The sequence below is a fragment of the Thalassophryne amazonica genome, chromosome 3, assembly GCF_902500255.1.
Source record: "Thalassophryne amazonica chromosome 3, fThaAma1.1, whole genome shotgun sequence".
Taxonomy (NCBI): domain Eukaryota; kingdom Metazoa; phylum Chordata; class Actinopteri; order Batrachoidiformes; family Batrachoididae; genus Thalassophryne; species Thalassophryne amazonica.
Window position 1 is genome coordinate 78,396,485 of NC_047105.1, and position 26,225 is coordinate 78,422,709.

General features: G+C 41.3%; 1 protein-coding gene across 2 annotated transcripts in view; it reads right to left on the reverse strand.

Moving 5' to 3' along the window:
- Positions 1–23,262, reverse strand: part of mapkapk2a (MAPK activated protein kinase 2a) — an 88,460-nt gene extending 65,198 nt beyond the window's left edge. The window contains exon 1 of one of the 2 annotated variants that reach the window (XM_034166913.1): positions 22,522–23,262. In XM_034166913.1, coding sequence (XP_034022804.1) covers positions 22,522–22,761 — 240 coding nt within the window. In that variant the 5' untranslated portion in view covers positions 22,762–23,262. The remainder of the gene's footprint in view (positions 1–22,521) is intronic. The other variant, XM_034166911.1, reaches the window with a different exon arrangement.
- Between the last annotated feature and the right edge of the window lie 2,963 nt (positions 23,263–26,225).

Here is a 26,225-nt window from a genome sequence, read left to right on the forward strand (position 1 = left end):
GTCGGTTTCAGCATTTTATCCGGATATTCCACTGTTAAAGGAGATTTTTTTTAATGAAAGACGTGCGGACGGATTGCAGCGTCGGCTCGCAGCCACCGCGACGCTCCGCCACAGGAAAAACACCTCTGTTGGAAGCCTTAAGGACAAGTTGGAAAATGTCCAGCTGTTAAACAATTTCTGATATAATCACTCCACTGAAAGCCATCAAAAGCCGCCTGGATTTTACAAATGGTTATCAACGCGGAGGTGTTTTTCCTGTGCCGCCGCACTGCGCCGGCTGCGTCCCGACGCGCGGACCCGTCCGCACGTCTTTCATTAAAAAAATCTCCTTTAACATATGAGCACGAGGGTTCAAGCATGTCTGACATAAAAACATATGAATGAAATCCATATAGTTTTTGAAAAAAATAAAAAGGACCTATACTTTATTGACAGCCCTCATATATATATATATATATATATATATATATATATATATATATATATATATATATATATATATATATATATATATATATATATATATACACACACACACACACATATATATATACATACATACATACACAACCCCTGGCAAAAATTATGGAATCACCGGCCTCAGAGGATGTTCATTCAGTTGTTTAATTTTGTAGAAATAAAGCAGATCACAGACATGACACAAAACTAAAGTCATTTCAAATGGCAACTTTCTGGCTTTAAGAAACACTATAAGAAATCAAGAAAAAAAGATTGTGGCAGTCAGTAACGGTTATTTTTTTAGACCAAGCAGAGGAAAAAAATATGGAATCACTCAATTCTGAGGAAAAAATTATGGAATCACCCTGTAAATTTTCATCCCCCAAATTAACACCTGCATCAAATCAGATCTGCTCATTGACATTGACCGTATGCCATGACATTGCAGTTTTTGCTCTATGGCAAGATGCATTATCATCTTGAAAAATGATATCATCCCCAAACATCCTTTCAATTGTCCAAAATATCAACATAAACTTGTGCATTTATTGATGATGTAATGACAGCCATCTCCCCAGTGCCTTTACCTGACATGCAGCCCCATATCATCAATGACTGTGGAAATTTACATGTTCTCTTCAGGCAGTCATCTTTATAAATCTAATTGGAAATCAATAAATTTTATTTATATAGCCCCAAATCACAACAAACAATTGCCCCAAGGCGCTTTATATTGTAAGGCAAGGCCATACAATAATTACGTAAAAACCCCAACTGTCAAAACGACCCCCTGTGAGCAAGCACTTGGCGACAGTGGGAAGGAAAAACTCCCTTTTAACAGGAAGAAACCTCCAGCAGAACCAGGCTCAGGGAGGGGCAGTCTTCTGCTGGGACTTGTTGGGGCTGAGGGAGAGCACCAGGAAAAAGACATGCTGTGGAGGGGAGCAGAGATCAATCACTAATGATTAAATGCAGAGTGGTGCATACAGAGCAAAAAGAGAAAGAAACACTCAGTGCATCATGGGAACCCCCCAGCAGTCTAAGTCTATAGCAGCATAACTAAGGGATGTTTCAGGGTCACCTGATCCAGCTCTAAGTATAAGCTTTAGCAAAAAGGAAAGTTTTAAGCCTAATCTTAAAAGTAGAGAGGGTGTCTGTCTCCCTGATCCGAATTGGGAGCTGGTTCCACAGGAGAGGAGCCTGAAAGCTGAAGGCTCTGCCTCCCATTCTACTCTTACAAATTGGGAGCTGGTTCCACAGGAGAGGAGCCTGAAAGCTGAAGGCTCTGCCTCCCATTCTACTCTTACAAACCCTAGGAACTACAAGTAAGCCTGCAGTCTGAGAGCGAAGCGCTCTATTGGGGTGATATGGTACTATGAGGTCCCTAAGATAAGAAGGGACCTGATTATTCAAAACCTTATAAGTAAGAAGAAGAATTTTAAATTCTATTCTAGAATTAACAGGAAGCCAATGAAGAGAGGCCAATATGGGTGAGATATGTTCTCTCCTTCTAGTCCCCGTCAGTACTCTAGCTGCAGCATTTTGAATTAACTGAAGGCTTTTCAGGGAACTTTTAGGACAACCTGATAATAATGAATTACAATAGTCCAGCCTAGAGGAAATAAATGCATGAATTAGTTTTTCAGCATCACTCTGAGACCTTTCTAATTTTAGAGATATTGCATAAATGCAAAAAAGCAGTCTTACATATTTGTTTAATATGCGCTTTGAATGACATATCCTGATCAAAAATGACTCCAAGATTTCTCACAGTATTACTAGAGGTCAGGGTAATGCCATCCAGAGTAAGGATCTGGTTATACACCATGTTTCTAAGATTTGTGGGGCCAAGTACAATAACTTCAGTTTTATCTGAGTTTAAAAGCAGGAAATTAGAGGTCATCATGTCCTTATGTCTGTAAGACAATCCTGCAGTTTAGCTAATTGGTGTGTGTCCTCTGGCTTCATGGATAGATAAAGCTGGGTATCATCTGCGTAACAATGAAAATTTAAGCAATACCGTCTAATAATACTGCCTAAGGAAAGCATGTATAAAGTGAATAAAATTGGTCCTAGCACAGAACCTTGTGGAACTCCATAATTAACCTTAGTCTGTGAAGAAGATTCCCCATTTACATGAACAAATTGTAATCTATTAGATAAATGATTCAAACCACCGCAGCGCAGTGCCTTTAATACCTATGGCATGTTCTAATCTCTAATAAAATTTTATGGTCAACAGTATCAAAAGCAGCACTGAGGTCTAACAGAACAAGCACAGAGATGAGTCCACTGTCTGAGGCCATAAGAAGATCATTTGTAACCTTCACTAATGCTGTTTCTGTACTATGATGAATTCTAAAACCTGACTGAAACTCTTCAAATAGACCATTCCTCTGCAGATGATCAGTTAGCTGTTTTACAACTACCCTTTCAAGAATTTTTGAGAGAAAAGGAAGGTTGGAGATTGGCCTATAATTAGCTAAGATAGCTGGGTCAAGTGATGGCTTTTTAAGTAATGGTTTAATTACTGCCACCTTAAAAGCCTGTGGTACATAGCCAACTAATAAAGATAGATTGATCATATTTAAGATCGAAGCATTAAATAATGGTAGGGCTTCCTTGAGCAGGCTGGTAGGAATGGGGTCTAATAGACATGTTGATGGTTTGGATGAAGTAACTAATGAAAATAACTCAGAACAATCTGAGAGAAAGAGTCTAAGCAAATACCGGCATCACTGAAAGCAGCCAAAGATAACGATACGTCTTTGGAATGGTTATGAGTAATTTTTTCTCTAATAGTTAAAATTTTATTAGCAAAGAAAGTCATGAAGTCATTACTAGTTAAAGTTAAAGGAATACTCGGCTCAATAGAGCTCTGACTCTTTGTCAGCCTGGCTACAGTGCTGAAAAGAAACCTGGGGTTGTTCTTATTTTCTTCAATTAGTGATGAGTAGTAAGATGTCCTAGCTTTACGGAGGGCTTTTTTTATAGAGCAACAGACTTTTTCCAGGCTAAGTGAAGATCTTCTAAATTAGTGAGACGCCATTTCCTCTCCAACTTACGGGTTATCTGCTTTAAGCTGCGAGTTTGTGAGTTATACCACGGAGGCAGGCACTTCTGATTTAAAACTCTCTTTTTCAGAGGAGCTACAGCATCCAAAGTTGTCTTCAATGAGGATGTAAAACTATTGACGAGATACTCTATCTCACTTACAGAGTTTAGGTAGATACTCTGCACTGTGTTGGTATATGGCATTAGAGAACATAAAGAAGGAATCATATCCTTAAACCTAGTTACAGCGCTTTCTGAAAGACTTCTACTGTAATGAAACTTATTCCCCACTGCTGGGTAGTCCATCAGAGTAAATGTAAATGTTCTTAAGAAATGATCAGACAGAAGGGAGTTTTCAGGGAATACTGTTAAGTCTTCAATTTCCATACCATAAGTCAGAACAAGATCTAAGATATGATTAAAGTGGTGGGTGGACTCATTTACATTTTGAGCAAAGCCAATTGAGTCTAATAATAGATTAAATGCAGTGTTGAGGCTGTCATTCTCAGCATCTGTGTGGATGTTAAAATCGCCCACTATAATTATCTTATCTGAGCTAAGCACTAAGTCAGACAAAAGTTCTGAAAATTCACAGAGAAACTCACAGTAACGACCAGGAGGACGATAGATAACAAATAAAACTGGTTTTTGGGACTTCCAATTTGGATGGACAAGACTAAGAGTCAAGCTTTCAAATGAATTAAAGCTCTGTCTGGGTTTTTGATTAATTAATAAGCTGGAATGGAAGATTGCTGCTAATCCTCCGCCTCAGCCCGTGCTACGAGCGTTCTGGCAGTTAGTGTGACTCGGGGGTGTTGACTCATTTAAACTAACATATTCATCCTGCTGTAACCAGGTTTCTGTAAGGCAGAATAAATCAATATGTTGATCAATTATTATATCATTTACTAACAGGGACTTAGAAGAGAGAGACCTAATGTTTAATAGACCACATTTAACTGTTTTAGTCTGTGGTGCAGTTGAAGGTGCTATATTATTTTTTCTTTTGAATTTTTATGCTTAAATAGATTTTTGCTGGTTATTGGTGGTCTAGGAGCAGGCACCGTCTCTACGGGGATGGGGTAATGAGGGGATGGCAGGGGGAGAGAAGTTGCAGAGAGGTGTGTAAGATTACAACTCTGCTTCCTGGTCCCAACCCTGGATAGTCTCGGTTTGGAGGATTTAAGAAAACTGGCCAGATTTCTAGAAATGAGAGCTGCTCCATCCAAAGTAGGATGGATGCCGTCTCTCCTAACAAGACCAGGTTTTCCCCAGAAGCTTTGCCAATTATCTATCAGTCATCCACAGTCCACAATTGCTTTTCCTTAGCCCATTGTAACCTTGTTTTTTTCTGTTTAGGTGTTAATGATGCCTTTCGTTTAGCTTTTCTGTATGTAAATCCCATTTCCTTTAGGCGGTTTCTTACAGTTCGGTCACAGACGTTGACTCCAGTTTCCTCCCATTCATTCCTCATTTGTTTTGTTGTACATTTTTCGATTTTTGAGACATATTGCTTTAAGTTTTCTGTCTTGATGCTTTGATGTCTTCTTTGGTCTACCAGTATGTTTGCCTTTAACAACCTTCCCATGTTTGTATTTGGTCCAGAGTTTAGACACAGCTGACTGAACAACCAACATCTTTTGCAACATTGCATGATGATTTACTCTCTTAAGAGTTTGATAATCCTCTCCTTTGTTTCAATTGGCATCTCTTGTGTTGGAGCCATGATTCATGTCAGTCCACTTGGTGCTACAGCTCTCCAAGGTGTGATCACTCCTTTTTAGATGCAGACTAACGAGCAGATCTGATATGATGCAGGTGTTAGTTTTGGGGATGAAAATTTACAGGTTGATTCCATAATTCTTTCCTCAGAATTGAGTGATTCCATATTTTTTTCCTCTGCTTGGTCTAAAAAAGTAACCGTTACTGACTGCCACAATCTTTTTTTCTTGATTTCTTATAGTGTTTCTTAAAGCCAGAAAGTTGCCATTTGAAATGACTTTAGTTTTGTGTCATGTCTGTGATCTGCTTTTTTTCTACAAAATTAAACAACTGAATGAACATCCTCCAAGGCCGGTGATTCTATAATTTTTGCCAGGGGTTGTATATACACACACATATATACATACATACATATACACACACACACATACACTTTTTTTTTTTAAATGATCCACAGGTGTATATAATTAAAGCGGCCACCTCATTCTGTATGCAGAATGGCACCGCGCGCAAAAGAGCGGTTTCGCAGAAATAAACGGACGAACACAAAGTTAAAAGTGGAATCACGGTGTAAAAATAAAGCCAGCAAACCACGGATGGAAAGGAAGCCACTTAAGGCGCTTTTCTTCTACAAAGCTCCAGCACTACTCAGCTTTACTCGGTTTGGTTCCAAGCGCATCCTTTTCTACTGTAAATAGTACCTCTTCAATGTGGGTGGGGTCAGAGCAAACTGCAGTGACGTTGTCTTATACACGACACAAACAAACAATGGTGGATTCCGTGCGTTTACTGCTGTGTGAGTTTTTAAGAGAAACTTTCTGGCGGCGAGACAAAACACGCTTGAGAAGTACAGAAGACTTTGGGAATTCATACAACAATATGAAGATGAAGATGAGAAGATACAAGCTGCTAGAGACGAAGAGGCAAAGCATGACGGTAAGCTAATCGTTAGCTTCCTAAGTAACTCGTAAATAAGTAATAACTGCAGGCTGTCGCTATTAACTATTAAAATTATGGCTGTCAAAATAAAGCGTTAATTTAGATTAATTACAAATACCTATCAGGCCTTCAATCACACTTTGCTCCGTTTTGTTTTGACGTGACTTGGTCTGTAAATAAAGACGCGTTTCTGAGAGCAATAAACGTGTTAATGTCAATACTTTTTTTTAACCAAAGTAACTTGCTTCGATAACTTATTGTTAAATCTCAAATGTGGGAGTTTGTGCATTTACTGACGTTCACGCACAAAATGATTCGGTTTTAATGACCGTTAATTAACGTCGTCACTGAACTCGAACAGGCTTAAAACACATTAAAAACTTTGTTTTTCATCCAGATTTTAATGTCCAATGGACAAATTTAAAATATGAAATCTAATAAGATAATTATTAAAGGCGTCATACGAGGGCTGTCAATAAAGTAACGGTCCTTTTTATTTTTTTCAAAAACTATATGGATTTCATTCATATGTTTTTACGTCAGACATGCTTGAACCCTCGTGCGCATGCGTGAGTTTTTCCACGCCTGTCGGTGACGTCATTCGCCTGTGAGCACTCCTTGTGGGAGGAGTCGTCCAGCCCCTCGTCGGAATTCCTTTGTCTGAGAAGTTGCTGAGAGACTGGCGCTTTGTTTGATCAAAATTTTTTCTAAAACTGTGAGACACATCGAAGTGGACACGGTTCGAAAAATTAAGCTGGTTTTCAGTGAAAATTTTAACGGCTGATGAGAGATTTTGAGGTGAGACTGTCGCTTTAAGGACTTTTCACGGTGCGAGACGTCGTGCAGCGCTCTCAGGCGGCGTCATCAGCCTGTTCAAGCTGAAAACCTCCACATTTCAGGCTCTATTGATCCAGGACGTCGTGAGAGAACAGAGAAGTTTCAGAAGAAGTCGGTTTCAGCATTTTATCCGGATATTCCACTGTTAAAGGAGATTTTTTTAATGAAAGACGTGCGGACGGGTCCGCGCGTCGGGACGCAGCCGCCGCGACGCTCCGCCACAGGAAAAACACCTCTGTTGAAAGCCTTAAGGACAAGTTGGAACATGTCCTGCCTGTTAAACAATTTCTCATATACTCACTACACTGAAAGCCATCAAAAGCCGCCTGGATTTTACAAATGGTTATCAACACGGAGGTGTTTTTCCTGTACCGCCGCACCGCGTCGGCTGCGTCCTGACGCGCGGATCCGTCCGCACGTCTTTCATTAAAAACATCTCCTTTAACAGTGGAATATCCGGATAAAATGCTGAAACCGACTTCTTCTGAAACTTCTCTGTTCTCTCACGACGTCCTGGATCAATAGAGCCTGAAATGTGGAGGTTTTCAGCTTGAACAGGCTGATGACGGCGCCTGAGAGCGCTGCGCGACGTCTCGCACCGTGAAAAGTCCTTAAAGCGACAGAATCACCTCAAAATCTCTCATCAGCCGTTAAAATTTTCACTGAAAACCAGCTTAATTTTTCGAACCGTGTCCACTTCGATGTGTCTCACAGGTTTAGAAAAAATTTTGATCAAACAACGCGCCAGTCTCTCAGCAACTTCTCAGACAAAGGAATTCCGACGAGGGGCTGGACGACTCCTCCCACAAGGAGTGCTCACAGGCGAATGACGTCACCGACAGGCGTGGAAAAACTCACGCATGCGCACGAGGGTTCAAGCATGTCTGACGTAAAAACATATGAATGAAATCCATATAGTTTTTGAAAAAAATAAAAAGGACCGTTACTTTATTGACAGCCCTCGTATTGTGCAGAAAGAATCAGCCTCCAAACTCCCACAATTGTTTTTATAGACATTCTTTATAATATAGCCTTTTATTGTCATTGTACACATACAATGAAATCTGTCTGCATTTAACCCATCCAAATTACAGTTTGACAGTTCTCCCAATTTAAGATCAATTTACAGCTTGTTTAATACCTCTGATATGTAACAAAAATAACCCTGATCCTTTACCTTATTAAATGCCCCAAGCACACAAAAATCTGAGGTTTTTTAATATACCTGCAATTAAATGATTCATTTAGATTAACTAACCACAAACCCTGTAATTAATTACATTTTTTTTAATAAGCTGACAGCACTAATTAAAATATGTATGCTGTGTGTGTGTTTCAGATGGTTTTAGTAAAATAAGTTTTACATTTAATGGGGTCATAAATGTAAATTGAAGTAAACAGACAGTAAAACTGGTTGTTCAAAATTCCTTGATGTAATGGTGCCTTCACTGAAGTGACTAAACCTTTTTGTTTATGTTAAATACCATTTGGTAAAATTTCAGTTTAGACATGGTTATTCCAGCATCTGTGTAAAATATTCAGCCAGGTGTAGTGTGCAGTGTCTTCTGGAGCGGTTTCATGTGTATGTAGTCTGGGGTGGGGGCGCAGGTCACATGCCCCAGTCATGCATCGCATGAACAAGGCCACCCAGCACGCCAACATATGCCTGATTAAATGCAGTTTCCACCACCGTTGCTTCCTCAAGGATCAGTCAGATGTGTCAATCACACTGGGCCCAGTTCAGCTTCAGCCTCAACATCACTGAAGATGGACAGATTTGCTTGCTGGAACAGGCTCCTTTTTCTCCTGCCTGGACAATAACGAAGGTAAAAATGGGAAAACAAGTTTAAAAAAAAAAAAAAAAAAACTTCAGTCTCTGTATGATCATTCCCCAGTTCAGTTATCTTGGTCACTTTGCATAAAAATGTTCTTTCAAAATTATCCTCCAACAAATCAGACCATTTGGAGCATCATTTTGAAAGAACATGACTTTTATGCAAAGTGACCAAGATAACTGAAACTCTGGGGAATGATCATACAGAGACTGAAGGTTTTTTTTTTTTGATAACTTTGTGGGATTTATGACAATATTTATGGGTTCTGGATTTTTGTTTTTTTTAGGGGGTGAAGGGGATGGGGGGTGTCACCCTGTATATATATAGTATTTGGGGAAGTTACATGATGTGAGACACGTTATTCTTACCTGTGATGACATGCTGTGTGGTGCTGGACGTTGATACAGATGTTGAAGATGGTGGTCGAACCCTCCTCGCTTATGGAACTGGATTCTTCAACAAAAACACAAAATGGTGACATGTCAAAAAAAAAACACATCACAGTAATGGCAGTAAATGAGTCAAATGTACATGTTTGTTGTCATGCTGACTGTAGGTGTTTTCTGTCAGAAGTTAATACTTTAAAGAGGAGCACGGCATTAGCTAGCTCACTAGTTAGCAGTCAGCTAGCTCACAGTGTCCGCATACATGGGACAACGATGTTACTTTAACACAAGTTTAGACTCACAATCTTCGTTTCTTAAAGCGGGCTTCCCACCAATGGGATAAGTTAAGGTTAAACGGTGCTTTCAAGCAGACTACAGACAAAGTCACGAAAACACTTACTGTCCGTCGCTTCCAACAAAGTCAAGCCGCGGTCATCCTGCCTCCCGTTGTTCGCCGTCCGATGTTCGTAAACAGCGTTGCTGCAGTCGAACCGTTTCCAGCCCTTACGGTCCGACCTACTCCGGTCGTTGTGGTCCTGTAATCACTTTTAAGCTTTTTCAGCTGTCCTCTGCGTTGCTGTAATGTCTAGTGAGCCGGGCGCAGCCAAAGACTGGGAGATTTTCTCATTTCGGATCGCTTCATCCACCTCTCTGTATTCTCTCCTCCGCCACCAAACACAAATGTCCGCAACTCGTCCAGAGACCACGGTGTGGTTTTGTGCGAGAAAAAAAAAAAAAACTCGGCGTGAAACAAAAGAAAAGGACGGCCGCTGTAACGCCGCTGTGACTATTTAAAAATGGCAGGTTTTGATTTTCGTCTCGGACGGCGCGCTCATGACTCATCCAGTGACGACATTCTGACCAATCAGTGGCCAGCAGCCTGTTGACGTCACATTTTAGTATCGGTTCGGCTTGCTTGGAAGTGCTCCTGAGCAGGTACTAAAAAAAAAGTACCCGGTACCAGGTACTAACCCTAATGGAAAAGCAAAAAAAACCGAGTAGAGTCGAGCCGAGTAGTGCGACTTTTGTGAAGTAGAAAAGCGCCATTAGAAAGAGCACAGAGGCGGCTGTCCATGAAAGGACAACAGCAGCGCGCGCGCGAAAAAGAGCAGTTTTGCAGAAATAAATGGACAAACAAAGTTTTGTGTGTTTAAAGCTGCAGAAGAAAAGCCAGCGAGCCGCGGAGCCAACGAGGAGCACAGAGGCGGCTCTCCAGGAACCCGTGGTTCGGTTCTAGCTGGTCTGGTGCATTACAGGTGGACAGCAGCCAGGCGCACAGTGCACAACCGCAGAACTATGCTGGAGTGTCTATTGTTGGACTGCGTTTAAAAAAATGGGACATCTTTAAATGCTGCTGTGAATCTGTGAATTGAAAACCCACTGTGGGAGGGCTGGAGGTTTGGACCAAACCCATGCCTAAACGTGCGCCAACATGGCGTTATCATGGCACTACGTGACTTAGTGTGACTGATGTGAGCCATTCAAGGCTCTAATGACCGGGTCGGCCGTGGCTCACTAGAGGCTGCTAGATGGCACATGCGGGGTACAGAGAGGCACATATTGGCACCTTCATAGCGGATACATCATCTTCGAATAATCGCTGACACACCCATACGTGGATCCTTCTTCATCCTTCATTACTCGGTGGGACCCAGGCTTTACACTACTGTGCACATAACAGCCCGACTGTTGGGGACAGATGATTATTTACTGGACTGTCACAACGTTTAACTTTAAATACTGAGACTGCTGTATTTCACAAAATTTTCTCATGAAAGTCTCCTGAAATTTCTTCAATTTAATGCTCTAAAATGTAGGAGAATGCCTTTCAGAGCATCTAGAACCCTTCAGCTTTCAGGGACCGCCTATAAACCCCAGCCTAATGGTTTACTTTTCCTCAGATTTCTCAGTTACTGAATCCCATCTCTGAATGTCGTTTCTTAATCTGCTGAAATCAGGGAAATTACCAGAGAAAGCTCCGGCAAAACAAAAATCCACCACATGAGTATGCCAAAAAGAGGCAAAGTTATATTAAGAGCCATAGTCTGTAACTGTGAAATGGTTTATAGAAGGTGATAAATCATGTTTCAGTAGGCCACTGAAGTTTTTTTTAGGGGAAGATACAGCAGTGTTCAGAATAATAGCAGTGCTATGTGACTAAAAAGATTAATCCAGGTTTTGAGTATATTTCTTATTGTTACATGGGAAACAAGGTACCAGTAGATTCAGTCGATTCTCACAAATCCAACAAGACCAAGCATTCATGATATGCACACTCTTAAGGCTATGAAATTGGGCTATTAGTTAAAAAAAAAAAAAAAAAAAAAAAAAAGTAGAAAAGGGGGTGTTCACAATAAGAGTAGTGTGGTATTCAGTCAGTGAGTTCCTCAATTTTGTGGAACAAACAGGTGTGAATCAGGTGTCCCCTATTTAAGAATGAAGCCAGCCCCTGTTGAACATGCTTTTCTCTTTGAAAGCCTGAGGAAAATGGGACGTTCAAGACATTGATCAGAAGAACAGCATAGTTTGATTAAAAAGTTGATTGGAGAGGGGAAAACATACACAGGTGCAAAAAATTATAGGCTGTTCATCTACAATGATCGCCAATGCTTTAAAATGGACAAAAAAAAAAAAAAAACAGACGTGTGGAAGAAAATGGAAAACAACCATCAAAATGGACAGAAGAATAATCAGAATGGCAAAGGCTCACCCATTGATCAGCTCCAGGATAATCAAAGACAGTCTGGAGTTACCTGTGCTGTGAGTGAGTGCTGTGACAGAAGACGCCTGTGTGAAGCTAATGTATTTGCAAGAATCCCCCACAAAGTCCCTCTGTTAAATAAAAGAAGTGCAGAAGAGGTTACAATTTGCCAAAGAACACATCAACTGGCCTAAAGAGAAATGGAGGAATATTTTGTGGACTGATGAGCGTAAAATTGTTCTTTCTGGGTCCAGGGGCCGCAGACAGTTTGCGAGACGACCCCCAAACTCTGAATTCAAGCCACAGTTCACAGTGAAGACAGTGAAGCATGGTGGTGCAAGCATCATGATATGGGCATGTTTCTCCTATTATGGTGTTGGGCCTATATATCGCATACAAAGTATCATGGATCAGTTTGGATATGTCAAAATACTTGAAGAGGTCATATTGCCTTATGCTGAAGAGGACATGCCCTTGAAATGGGTGTTTCAACAAGACAATGACCCCAAGCACACTAGTAAACGAGCAAAATCTTGGTTCCAAACCAACAAAATTAATGTCTCGCAGATGTGAAGAAATCATGAAAAACTGTGGTTATACAACTAAATACTAGTTTTGTGATTCACAGGCTTGCAAAAAAAGCAGTTTGAACATAACAGTTTTGAGTTTGTAGCATCAACAGCAGATGCTACTATTATTGTGAACACCCCCTTTTATATATGGATAATTTGGTTAAATTGGCTTACTTGCCATGCGGCAAGTAGATCTGACTCCCAACTTGCCCAGCATGGAAAGTGACTTCTAGGGCTAAGTGTAGAGCTCTGCAATGTTTCAACGTGTGAGACTCCTATGTCATTGGTCACACGGCGGCAGGTGATCTGCACCTTACCTAACCGCTAGAACCATCATGCTCTAAATTTCTGGGGCTAGCCCTACAAATGATCCGCGCAGCTGTTCTGGCTAGCACTACTTTGAGTAAATAATCAGTGCTCAATTTGATGCCCGCAGAAGTCTTCCACAACCCACCATTAAGTTTTCTTCAACTGTTTGAAATGGAGGTGATGTCAGGTAACATTCATATTGGGTCTACAATGCACTGTGCCATCTGCTGACTGTAGTACTGATGCTTTCAACTAAATTCTATTGACTTTTCCTGGGAGCTGCATCCCTGTGCATTCAAAATTTTAAAAAAAAGGGCACACGTTTCAAAATAACCAATTACCTTTCTGACAATTGAGTACCACATTACTCAGCTAAACAAAACTTAGACTTCTAAAATCACATGCTGATCTTTGTTTTGAGCAATGTCTAATGATAATTTGTGCCAGAATCTCAAATTGGGTTCCTACTCAACTCAGCAGCACGCAGGCTGGTACAGTAAAATCAACAGTGATAATTCTCCCCACCACATATAAAAGACAAGAGACAGAAAATTGACCCAGAATGCATTGCACCAACATCTTTTTTTTTTTTTTTTTGCTTTAGCTGATAAATGCACTTCCGACAGCAGCAGCGATTTTTGCTTAGCAGCACCTGGTTAATGCACTTTATTTTGTAATTACTGTTCATGTCCACTTAATGTTACTTTCACGTGTTATCTTCACATGTGTCATCATGGAGGAGTGCAAACATTTCAGAAATATGACTGTCCCACAGCTGATAAAAAAAATTATCGCTGCAAGGGGTGTTCCCTGCAGAGTAAAACTACAATGAGGGCCAGTGACTCTCACTGAGAAAGCAGTACAATACTATGGAATTTTGGAGAAGTGTGACCACGAAGACTCAAAGGGACAGCAGGTGACTACGTCAGACAGATCTGGTCGAGATCTCAACGGCACAGCTGTGGCGTTGACACAGGATTTGAAATGGCTATCAGCTGTTCATGTTCGAGATGTTACTTGCTTGACTGTGGACTAATAAATGAAAGAATCAAGCAACAAGTATGACAGTGGTTGACGGATGTTTACCTACTTTCATGTGGAATTTGGCACTGGTCGGTCAGTGATGTCCTGGAATTGCAGTTAAGCTGGCATGAGACATCAAGTCAACCAGGGACCAAGATAACAGCTGCTTAAGGATGAACATACACTATCTTTCCAACTTCAATGCTCCTTGTTATGTATTTGGAGTGTAACCTTACACTGAAATGTACCAGAACTTTCAGGATGGCCTAGTGGGTTAACACACATGCGCATCAACAAATACAGCGAAGAATTTTTTCTGTGTGTAGGGCTCACTTTGTAAGTCTGTCTTCTTCCTGAGCAACTTTATTTAACATGTTATTTCAGCCCATGTACACAGTGCAGGTTCTGCTGTTTGGAAGCACTACGGTTCCTGATTTAATAATTATGATGATGGACAATGACACACAGATCATATGAAAGCTATATGCCGGTGTCCCATCGAGATGAGCTCCACCACGCAACTGTGCATGCATCTCTCTCGACCACAGATTTCAACACCTCACCCGTTGAGTTACTCTCTTTACCACGCAAGACGAAACTTGTGTGCGTTTTCTTCGGTGAGGGAGCTCAACTTGACGGGTGAAGTGTTAGAGAGATGCGCATGCACAGTTGCGCGGTAGAGATCATCTCGACAGGACACCTCACCTGTCGAGTTGAGCTCCCCCACCAAAGAAAACCCATGTTAAGTTTTGTCATTACATAAAAATACAGTAATAAGTGTCTTTTCAATTTATAAAAAGTAAAGACCTACATGCTGTCTTTAAAGCAGAATGTTGTCGTTAGATGACGGAGCGCATCTCGACGACAGGGGAACTCAACTCAACACATGCTATGGGGACCTCAACTCGACGGTGGAGCTCATCTCGACAGTCTGGGGTCTGGTATGGAGCTAGTGGCATGATAAACAGGCAGCTCACCATGGCATTTAAGCAGCCTGCTGGTACAGCAAGTAGGTTGGGGATATGGAACTGTCCTGCAAATAAGTAGACGTGGGTACGAATCTAGCTGATGCTATTTGTCTGTCCTTGAAAAAAAACATTTCGGGCCCAATCTGCTAAAACCTCAGAGAACATGTACTAAACTGCATAGCCAAACCAAACTCTATGCACTGGGGTGGAGACAGTTTTGCAGATGATTTATGAATAGTAAATGCCCAATTGATAGCGGGCAGGAATGTGACAGACAACAGTATGTAAATGATGATTTTGCACGTGTTAATGGTGTAAACACAAAATGAAATTAAAATCAGGCACACAAGTTAAATTACTGCACCCTCTGTCACCTTTCCAATATACATAAATATATCTGAGTACTCAAATCGCAGTATATTTTGATTCATCTAACGCTGTCTATATTATACAGTGCATCTGGAAAGTATTCACAGCGCTTCACTTCTTACATTTTATGTTACAGCATTTCTCCAAAATGGATAAAATTCTTTTTTTTCCCCTCAAAATTCTACACACAAAAGCCCATAATGACAAAGTGAAAAAAAGTTAGGGGTTTTTTTGTTTTTAGATTTTTGCAAATTTATTAAAAAAAATAAATAAATAAGAAATTGCATGTACATAAGTATTAGCATCCTTTGCAATGAACCTCAAAATTGAACTCAGGTGCATCCTGTATCCACTGATCATCCTGACAGTGCATGTCAGAGCACAAACCAAGCATAAAGTTAAAGGAATTGTCTGTAGACCTCTGAAACAGAATTCTCTAGAGGCATAAATCTGGGGAAGGGTACAGAAACATTTCTGCTGCTTTGAAGGTCCCAATGAGCACAGTGGCCGCCATCATCTGTAAATGGAAGAAGTTTAGATCCACTAGGACTCTTCCTTGACTCAACCGACTATCTAAACTAAGCAATCGAGGGAGAAGGGTTTTAGTCAGGGACATAACCAAGAACCTGATGGTTACTCTGTCAGAGCTCCAGCATTCCCCTGTGGAAAGAGGAGAACCTTTTAGAAGGGGAACCATCTCTGCAGCAATCCACCAATCAGGCCTGCATGGTAGAGTGTCCAGGTAGAAGCCATTCCTTAGTAAAAGGCAAAAGGCAGCCCACCTGGAGCTTGCTAAAAGACACCTGAAGGTAGGGCTAGGCGATATGACTTAATATTCATATCACAATATAAATTGAATCCCTTGAGGTGTTGGGCTTGATACCAGAAGATCCTTGGTTCAAATCCCTGCCTGACTGGAAAATCACTAAGGGCCCTTGGGCAAGGTCGTTAATCCCCTATTACTCCCAGTGTGTAATGAGCGCCTTGTATGGCAGCACCCTGACATCGGAGTGAATGTGAGGCATAATTGTAAAGCACTTTGAGCGTCTGATACAGAAGGAAAAGCGCTATATAAATGCAGTCCATTTACGGTAACGGTATATATCACAATATAAACTTAAGTGTAAACGTTATAACAGACGTGTTTCTGAATGGGGCGTAACATCCCTTTGCAAAGCTAAATTGATTAAAATAAACAAATAAAAAACATATATAATTCATTTTGAGCACCTGATTCTCTGATCTGTTAGACATGTATTTTTGTGCATTAGAATAATCTTATTTCACCATTCCTACTTCTGTCCAGCAGTATGCAGTGTTAGTTTGTCTGCTTTTGGTGGCGTTTTGTCCAGAAAGTCCCCAGAGACGCCACCACATGGGTTGATGATCCTGATTGGCTTATGTCATGGGGTTCCACCAATGACAGAACAGAAGGCGTGGTTTGTTTTTTTTCCTCTGCTCTCCAGTCCCAAGACAGAGTTGAATGAGGAAATGTGAGACTGTTTACTGCAGCTTTCTGCAAATATGCGCACAAAATATGACCATAAAATTCACCAAAAAATTGCAGAAGTTATTAATCATAATTCAGGTTATAGTAGACCTATTAACATAATTTAAAAACTTGTATAAAGCTTGAAGCATGCAGGGGTGGTGACCAAGTGGTTAATGCGCTTGGTTTCAGTGCCGAAGGTTCCGGGTTCAAATCCCATCCCTGCCACATTTCTCCATGTAATATGGAGTTGCGTCAGGAAGGGCATCCGGCGTAAAACCTATGCCAATTCAGCATGCAGATCCACCTTGGATTTGCTGTGGCGACCCCGAGTGCACACAAGGGAGCAGCCGAAGGGACTTACATAAAGCTTGAAGCATGCACTTTTAAATGCACTGAAACAGAGACAGCATCTGGTGAATTTAATGGGACAATTGCTTAATTTGGTCATGTGACATTTACATGACCAAATTCAGTCAACTCCAGAGGGTTAACTTATAATTTTACACTCTTACAAGGAGAAGTTTTAATCTACTGAGGTGGAGATGGAGCCTGTGACCAAAGCACTGAGTGCAGCCTTTTCCAGTCGTTCAGAATCACTAAGGAATATATGACATCATCGAGCATTACTGCGATTGGTCGGTGGAGTGTAAATCTCTACCGTCTGCCAAATTTATACCGTGAAACGGCTATATACATCACATATACATCACTGACCCCTACCTGAAGGGCTTTCAGACCATGAGAAACAAAATTCTCTGGTCTGATGACAAAAAGAACAACTGTTTTGTTTGAATTCCAGGCGCCATGTTTGGAGAAAACCAGGCCCATGTCTATAGTCAAGCATGGTCATGGCAGCATCATTATGTGGGGATGTATTTCAGCGGCACAAACTGGGAGACTAGTCAGGATTGAGAGAAAGATGAATGCAGAAATGCGCAGAGACATCCTGGATGAAAACATGCTCCAAATGAAATCAATTTTATTTATATAGCGCCAAATCACAACAAACAGTTGCCCCAAGGCGCTTTATATTGTAAGGCACAGCCATACAATAATTACGGAAAAACCCGTACGATCAAAACAACCCCCTGTGAGCAAGCACTTGGTGACAGTGGGAAGGAAAAACTCCCTTTTCACAGGAAGAAACCTCCAGCAGAACCAGGCTCACGGAGGGGCAGTCTTCTGCTGGGACTGGTTGGGGCTGGGGGAGAGAATCAGGAAAAAGACATGCTGTGGAGGGGACCAGAGATCAATCACTAATGATTAAATGCAGATTGGTGCATACAGAGCAAAAAGAGGTGAATAAAAAGAAACACTCAGTGCATCATGGGAACCCCCCAGCAGTCTAAGTCTATAGCAGCATAACTAAGGGATGGTTCAGGGTCACCTGATCCAGCCCTAACTATAAGCTTTAGCAAAAAGGAAAGTTTTAAGCCTAATCTTAAAAGTAGAGAGGGTGTCTGTCTCCCTGATCCGAATTGGGAGCTGGTTCCAGAGGAGAGGAGCCTGAAAGCTGAAGGCTCTGCCTCCCATTCTACTCTTAAAAACCCTAGGAACTACAAGTAAGCCTGCAGTTAGAGCGAAGCGCTCTATTGGGGTGATACGGTACTATGAGGTCCCTAAGATAAGATGGGATCTGATTATTCAAAACCTTATAAGTAAGAAGAAGAATTTTAAATTCTATTCTAGAATTAACAGGAAGCCAATGAAGAGAAGCCAATATGGGTGAAATATGCTCCAGAGCGCTCTTGTTGAAAAAGTGACGCGATGTGAATACTTTTCAGATGCACTGTATTAACGCCTAAAAATGGGTATGGGTCTTGGCTGGGGAAGTAAATGTTCAGCATCTATCTATAAAGCAAAAAACGTCTGTGTGTGGGTATGTGACTCGCATCTCTCTGTCAAATGAACCTCAGCTTTTGGATATGGCTTGCGCATGGCACAATGATGTGCATCCTTTATTATAAAAATTTTGGTAATTAATTTTCAAAACCTTTATTTTGTAACATTCATACTTCCAAGATGGCATGGCTCACTGATGGTACTGGTAGCAAAGTTAACCCTCTGGGGCCGACGCCGTCGTATACGATGGCTAAGACCAAGCTTTACTAAATTATAAATAACTTTTTAATGATATGAGATAGAAACTTACTTTTTTTGTTTTGATGAAAAGTTAACTCCGCGGACTTTCGAGCCAGCCATCAGCCATCTTTGTACTCCTCATAGAAGCTGTGTGATGACGTGCGCAATGTGAGTGTCCAATCGGAATTGGTTCACCGTCACATGGTTTTCCAAAATCCAATCGTCGGGCAGATTTACCTCATGTGAAAAGCCAAAGATCATTTTCAGGAGTGATGTGTTACTAGTTGGCCCGTTTGAATAGCCCCCTGGGTGCTCCAATGAGTACATACTATTATGTATGTACTCATTGGAGTACAGACATACAGTACTTTCGCCCTGCGCCATTACGCACAGTGAAAGTCAAAGCAGACTTTGCAGATGGACAGCCTCTGATGACAATCTCACATGCTCAAACAAAGAGTGTGTAACTATCAGGATTGCTCCACTAGTTTGCATGTGAATGTTACAGGATAACTCTGTTGCTTTCTCTGCGTAAACCACTGTTTACCATATCAAAATAAAACGCATAGACCATTTTGTATATATTGTTCAAAAGTGCATTTGTGTTTACTGTTTGAACCTTTTTGTTGTACAGTCTTTCACACAAGACCTCAAATTACCTTTATAAAGTGTCAAAACAGCTGTTTATTATAGTTATGTGTTTTGAATAAATGTGTGTGGAAAATTATTTTTCACTTTATTTTTTCCTTGCCTATTTTTTATTGTAAACCTTTATTAAACTTATAAAACACAACAAAAACATATATATTCTGAAAGCACAGGCTGTCCTGAAAAAAGAGACATAAAACTTGATTGTGGGATTCAGGGAGAGCTGTTAACAGCAATAATAAAACATTTACGCCAGGCGAGTGAACTGTCCAAAAAATGCCCTCGGATCCCAGAGGGTTAAAAAACATCAGATCGTTTGTTGCTCGTACATTTTACATTAAAACGGTTAATGCCAGCATACCAGCAAATATTTTTACTGTGAAAGGCATGCTGTCAGTGTTCCTTGCAACTGAGTTTAACACTGAGGAGATGTTAGCTAAAATCAGTTTTTTGCCAACAGCAAAACATTTCCCACTATTTGTATAATTTAGTAAGTACATCAGCTGAATAAAATCTTATATTTTCCCACAATCTGTACAACATTTCATTCATTAAGTACATAAGCTGAATAAAATCTTATATTTGCTGTGAGCTCAAGTTTGTGTTCAGGAAGTGGGATATTGATTTGCCATTTTAAATATTCCAAATGTTCCGTTTAATTTGTCTGACTCTCTTCCACTAACCTGTTTAATATGAATCCTTTTATTTTCTTATAATTGATAATAAAAATGTTTTTTTAAACAGCATGAAATATACTATATCCAAATAATAATGTGACATAAGTACACCTCTTTGTACATCCCACCTTCAAATACAGCCTCATACAACCGTCCATGAGAAATCTATTTAAACTCCCAAATTTCTACCAATACAAACTTCCTATAAGCACTGCACTAATCACTGTAAAGAGCTTTAAATATCTGCTTGATGGAAAAGTGTAGAAATGTAGTGCTTCTTGTTGCTAACAATTGCTGAAAATCAAATGGGCACTTACTGAACCAAAGCAGCACCAATGCAACATTTTTGTTCAGAACACAGGTTTCAAACACGTGCCAAAAGTAACTGAGACCCTTTTGTTTAATAAAAAAAATAAATAAAAAATAAAAAAATAAACTAGTTGATTTGCCTTTACACCATACCAAAAAGTAACAAACCATTACAGCACATGCTAAACAGTGATTTTTGTGTTCAGTTACAGCCCTAGTACAACCCCTGGCAATAATTATGGAATCACCAGCCTCAGAGGATGTTCATTCAGTTGTTTAATTTTGTAGAAAGAAAGCAGATCACAGACATGACACAAAACTAAAGTCATTTCAAATGGCAACTTTCTGGCTTTAAGAAACACTATAAGAAATCAGGAAAAAAAACTGTGGCAGTCAGTAACAGTTACTTTTCTAGACCAAGCAGAGGGGAAAAAAATATGGACTCACTCAATTCTGAGGAATAAATTATGGAATCACCCTGTAAATTTTCATCCCCAAAACTAACACCTGCATCAAATCAGATCTGCTCAGTCTGCATCTAAAAAGGAGTGATCACACCTTGGAGAGCTGTTGCACCAAGTGGACTGACATGAATCATGGCTCCAACACGAGAGATGTCAATTGAAACAAAGGAGAGGATTATCAAACTCTTAAAAGAGGGTAAATCATCACTCAATGTTGCAAAAGATGTTGGTTGTTCACAGTCAGCTGTGTCTAAACTCTGGACCAAATACAAACATGGGAAGGTTGTTAAAGGCAAACATACTGGTAGACCAAGGAAGACATCAAAGCATCAAGACAGAAAACTTAAAGCAATATGTCTCAAAAATCGAAAATGCACAACAAAACAAATGAGGAACGAATGGGAGGAAACTGGAGTCAACGTCTGTGACCGAACTGTAAGAAACCGCCTAAAGGAAATGGGATTTACATACAGAAAAGCTAAACGAAAGCCATCATTAACACCTAAACAGAAAAAAACAAGGTTACAATGGGCTAAGGAAAAGCAATCGTGGACTGTGGATGACTGGATGAAAGTCATATTCAGTGATTAATCTCAAATCTGCATTGGGCAAGGTGATGATGCTGAAACTTTTGTTTGGTGCCATTCCAATGAGATTTATAAAGATGACTGCCTGAAGAGAACATGTAAATTTCCACAGTCATTGATGATATAGGGCTGCATGTCAGGTAAAGGCACTGGGGAGATGGCTGTCATTACATCATCAATAAATGCACAAGTTTACGTTGATATTTTGGACACTTTTCTTATCCCATCAATTGAAAGGATGTTTGGGGATGATGAAATCATTTTTCAAGATAATGCATCTTGCCATAGAGCAAAAACTGTGAAAACATTCCTTGCAAAAAGATACATAGGGTCAATGTCATGGCCTGCAAATAGTCCGGATCTTAATCCAATTGAAAATCTTTGGTGGAAGTTGAAGAAAATGGTCCTGACAAGGCTCCAACCTGCAAAGCTGATCTGGCAACAGCAATAAGAGAAAGTTGGAGCCAGATTGATGAAGAGTACTGTTTGTCACTCATTAAGTCCATGCCTCAGAGACTGCAAGCTGTTATAAAAGCCAGAGGTGGTGCAACAAAATACTAGTGATGTGTTGGAGCGTTCTTTTGTTTTTCATGATTCCATAATTTTTTCCTCAGAATTGAGTGAGTCCATATTTTTTCCCTCTGCTTGGTCTAAGAAAGTAACCGTTACTGACTGCCACAATTTTTTATCCTGATTTCTTATAGTGTTTCTTAAAGCCAGAAAGTTGCCATTTGAAATGACTTTGGTTTTGTGTCATGTCTGTGATCTGCTTTTTTTTCTATAAAATTAAACAACTGAATGAACATCCTCCGAGGCTGGTGATTCCATAATTTTTGCCAGGGGTTGTATGTATGCTTTCCATTCTACCAATACCTCCTCAGCTGCATCGTGTGGTTTCATCTGACTGGCTACTAACAGAAATAAAAAAGATGCAAGGAAGTGAAAGGACTGATTTCGGGAACAACTGACATGAAATGCTCTACTATGCCCCTGCTTTAAGTAAGACTGTCAGTTCCAGAAGCAGAAGAAAAATGGACTATGCTTCCGTTTTGCCCTGTGGTCTTGATTATGTGCCAAGTGTAGCCTACCTTTAGTGCATACTTGTCTCCTGTCTTCCGCTGGAAGATTTCCAACACCTTGCCATTGATTCCTAGCCCCAGCACCTGGCTGGTCACCTTATAATCGTCTGTTATGGCGTTCTTCTTTATCTGCAAGCTTGGTCTAGGGTGGAAGAGCATAAATTGGCCCGTAGGGTTCTGCTGCCCGGGAGGGTTCTGCTGCCCCTGCGGGTTAGGAAACAGCGGCTGGTTCTGAGCGTTGGATAGCATGCTCTTACTCACGGCTAAGAGATGAACAGCCGCTGCCTCTGAACTGGTTCCTACCGCAAATTACAAACACGCTGTTCCTCCTCGACTGCGCGGCCTCCGATAAAGTGTTCACAGTGAAACATTCAAGTCCGAGCAGTACTTTGGCTGTTTCAGGTTAACAAATGTTAGTTGGTAACGAGCTAAGTTAGCTGACTGTTAGCATGCTAGCCCGCCTCTATTCTTCTTGACCTGTGATACTCGGCTAGCCACTCAGCTATCAGTTAGCTTATCCATCTCCGGTGCTGTCCGCCGTTCACCGGTTCCTTACAGAGTACTTCAGGAACTTTTCGAAAACATTCCACGCGTTGGCCAAAAGGCGAAGCTTCTAGAACAGTAACATAAAACCCGATAAAATGTGAAAACCTCTTCACGAAAGTCAGCGAACAGAGAAAGAGGGGAAACTCTGACAGGAACAGAACACCAAACACAGTTGACTTTCCAACAGACGGACAGCCGCCAGAGCAGGTTTTAATGCTGACGTCATGGCCGGGGGGGAGGGGGAGGAGATGACGCCATACTTAAAGGAGAAGCGCACCGTGCATGAGGAGCGTGCTCGATTTATCGCCCACCAGGTCAAAGAGCACAAAGTTAAAGAACATGAATTAGAAAGCCAAATGTCGCTTATGGACTTAAAAAAAATCATTTAAACACAAATGTATGTTTTATCTTTATCATACAGTTACTCTGTTATCACCAAAATATAGGCATGTTTGTTTTGATGGTGAACTTGGCCCAAGTGCTCTGGCTTCAAACTCGTGGGAACAGGGGCGCTTGTTTTTTTTGGGGGGGGAGGGGGGGTTGAGCCTTGCCTTGACTGTCTTGTATAACTTTTGTTCACTGGTTGTCTGCGCTTCCATGCAGGATGGTTTGATGCGCCCCTCCATGCTGGGGTTGGCCTGAGTTCCCTGTGGCAGTGTGGGCCGCCTGTCCTCTCCCATTGTAGTTGAGGCGCTCAGCCTGGGACCCTACTGTGACTGAGGGGACCCAACTGTGTCATCAATTCTGGGTGTCTTCTTCATCCCAGCAGGTTATCCCACCACTTTAGCAAAAAGTTCTCCTCATCGGATTTGTTTCTATGGAAACAGTAAGATTAGACTTATCCCAAAGGAAATTATTTTGCCAGAGTACCAAAAACAGTAACAGTAAACAGTGAACAATGTTTTTTAAGACATTTGCACAAGATATTCAACAATATTGCTCATAACTCTGAGTAACTGAATAACTATGTTCATTATGTATTCATCCCGCAGAAGAGATGAAGTTATACAGCATGAATGCCACAGGTAGGAAAGACCTCCTGTGGCATTCTGTGGTGGACCTCAGTGGTCTCAGTCTATGGCTGAATGCGCTCTGACATAAAGATAAAGATAAAGATAAACTTTATTGATCTCACAGAGGAGAAATTCACGTTACATCAGCTCTTAAAGAACACACAAGGTGGGTGCAAGTAGAGGAAAATGTTCATCAAACAGCGTGTGCAAGGATAAGCAATAATAATAATACTTGTAACAGTACAAGACATAAGAAAATGAGGTAGAAATAGAATATGTATGTGTGTATATATACACTCAACAAAAATATAAATGCAACACTTTTGGTTTTGCTCCCATTTTGTATGAGATGAACTCAAAGATCTAAAACTTTTTCCACATATACAATATCACCATTTCTCTCAAATATTGTTCACAAACCAGTCTAAATCTGTGATAGTGAGCACTTCTCCTTTGCTGAGATAATCCATCCCACCTCACAGGTGTGCCATATCAAGATGCTGATTAGACACCATGATTAGTGCACAAGTGTGCCTTAGACTGCCCACAATAAAAGGCCACTCTGAAAGATGCAGTTTTATCACACAGCACAATGCCACAGATGTTGCAAGATTTGAGGGAGCGTGCAATTGGCATGCTGACAGCAGGAATGTCAACCAGAGCTGTTGCTCATGTATTGAATGTTCATTTCTCTACCATAAGCCGTCTCCAAAGGCGTTTCAGAGAATTTGGCAGTACATCCAACCAGCCTCACAACCGCAGACCACGTGTAACCACACCAGCCCAGGACCTCCACATCCAGCATGTTCACCTCCAAGATCGTCTGAGACCAGCCACTCAGACAGCTGCTGGAACAATCGGTTTGCATAACCAAAGAATTTCTGCACAAACTGTCAGAAACTGTCTCAGGGAAGCTCATCTGCATGCTCGTCGTCCTCATCGGGGTCTCAACCTGACTTCAGTTCGTCATCGTAACCGATTTGAGTGGGCAAATGCTCACATTCGCTGCCGTTTGGCACGTTGGCGAGGTGTTCTCTTCACGGATGATGCGAAGGAGATGTGTTGCACTGCATGAGGCAAATGGTGGTCACACCAGATACTGACTGGTATCCCCCCCAATAAAACAAAACTGCACCTTTCAGAGTGGCCTTTTATTGTGGGCAGTCTAAGGCACACCTGTGCACTAATCATGGTGTCTAATCAGCATTTTGGTACGGCACACCTGTGAGGTGGGATGGATTATCTCAGCGAAGGAGAAGTGCTCACTATCACAGATTTAGACTGGTTTGTGAACAATATTTGAGGGAAATGGTGATATTGTGTATGTGGAAAAAGTTTTAGATCTTTGAGTTCATCTCATACAAAATGGGAGCAAAACCAAAAGTGTTGCGTTTATATTTTTGTTGAGTATATATATATATATATATCCTGAAGTCGATCACTATCTTCTTCATCTTACTGATGTAGAGACAGAAGTGGTTGCGCTCACACCAGTCCACAAAGTCTGTGATGACCGACCGGTACTCCAGCTTGTTCCCATCAGACACACAACCCACAATGGCGGAGTCATCAGAGAACTTCTGGAGGTGGCAGCTGTCCGTGTTGTAGGTGAAGTCCAAGGTGTAGAGGGCGAAGAGGAAAGGTGAGAGGACGGTGCCCTGGGGGGCCCTGGTGCTGCACCTTACCACCTCAGACTGACAGCCGCGCAGCTGCATGTACCGCGGGCGGTCAGTGAGGCAGTTGATGGTCCAGGCGGCGAGGTGTCCATCCACACCTGCGTCTTCCAGCTTCTCCCACAGCAGCACTGGTCTGATGTTGTTGAAAGTGCTGGAGAAATCAAAAAACATGACTCTCACAGCGATCCCACCGGTCTCCAGGTGGGTGACCCCGATGTTGGGCCTGTAGGCGAACTGCAGCGGCTCCAGGATGTCACTCACCACGGTGCGGAGGTGAGACAGGACGAGTCGTTCCATGGTCTTCATGAGGTGGGAGGTCAGGGCAACTGGTCTGTAGTTGGCCGGTTCCTTGGCGTGCGGTGTTTTGGAAACCGGGACCACACAGGAGGTCTTCCACATGATGTCAGTGTGGCATGCAGGGGGTGGGAGGTGTTGTCCCAGATGCTGAGCAGTTTCCTCAGCATCCTCCTCTCTGACA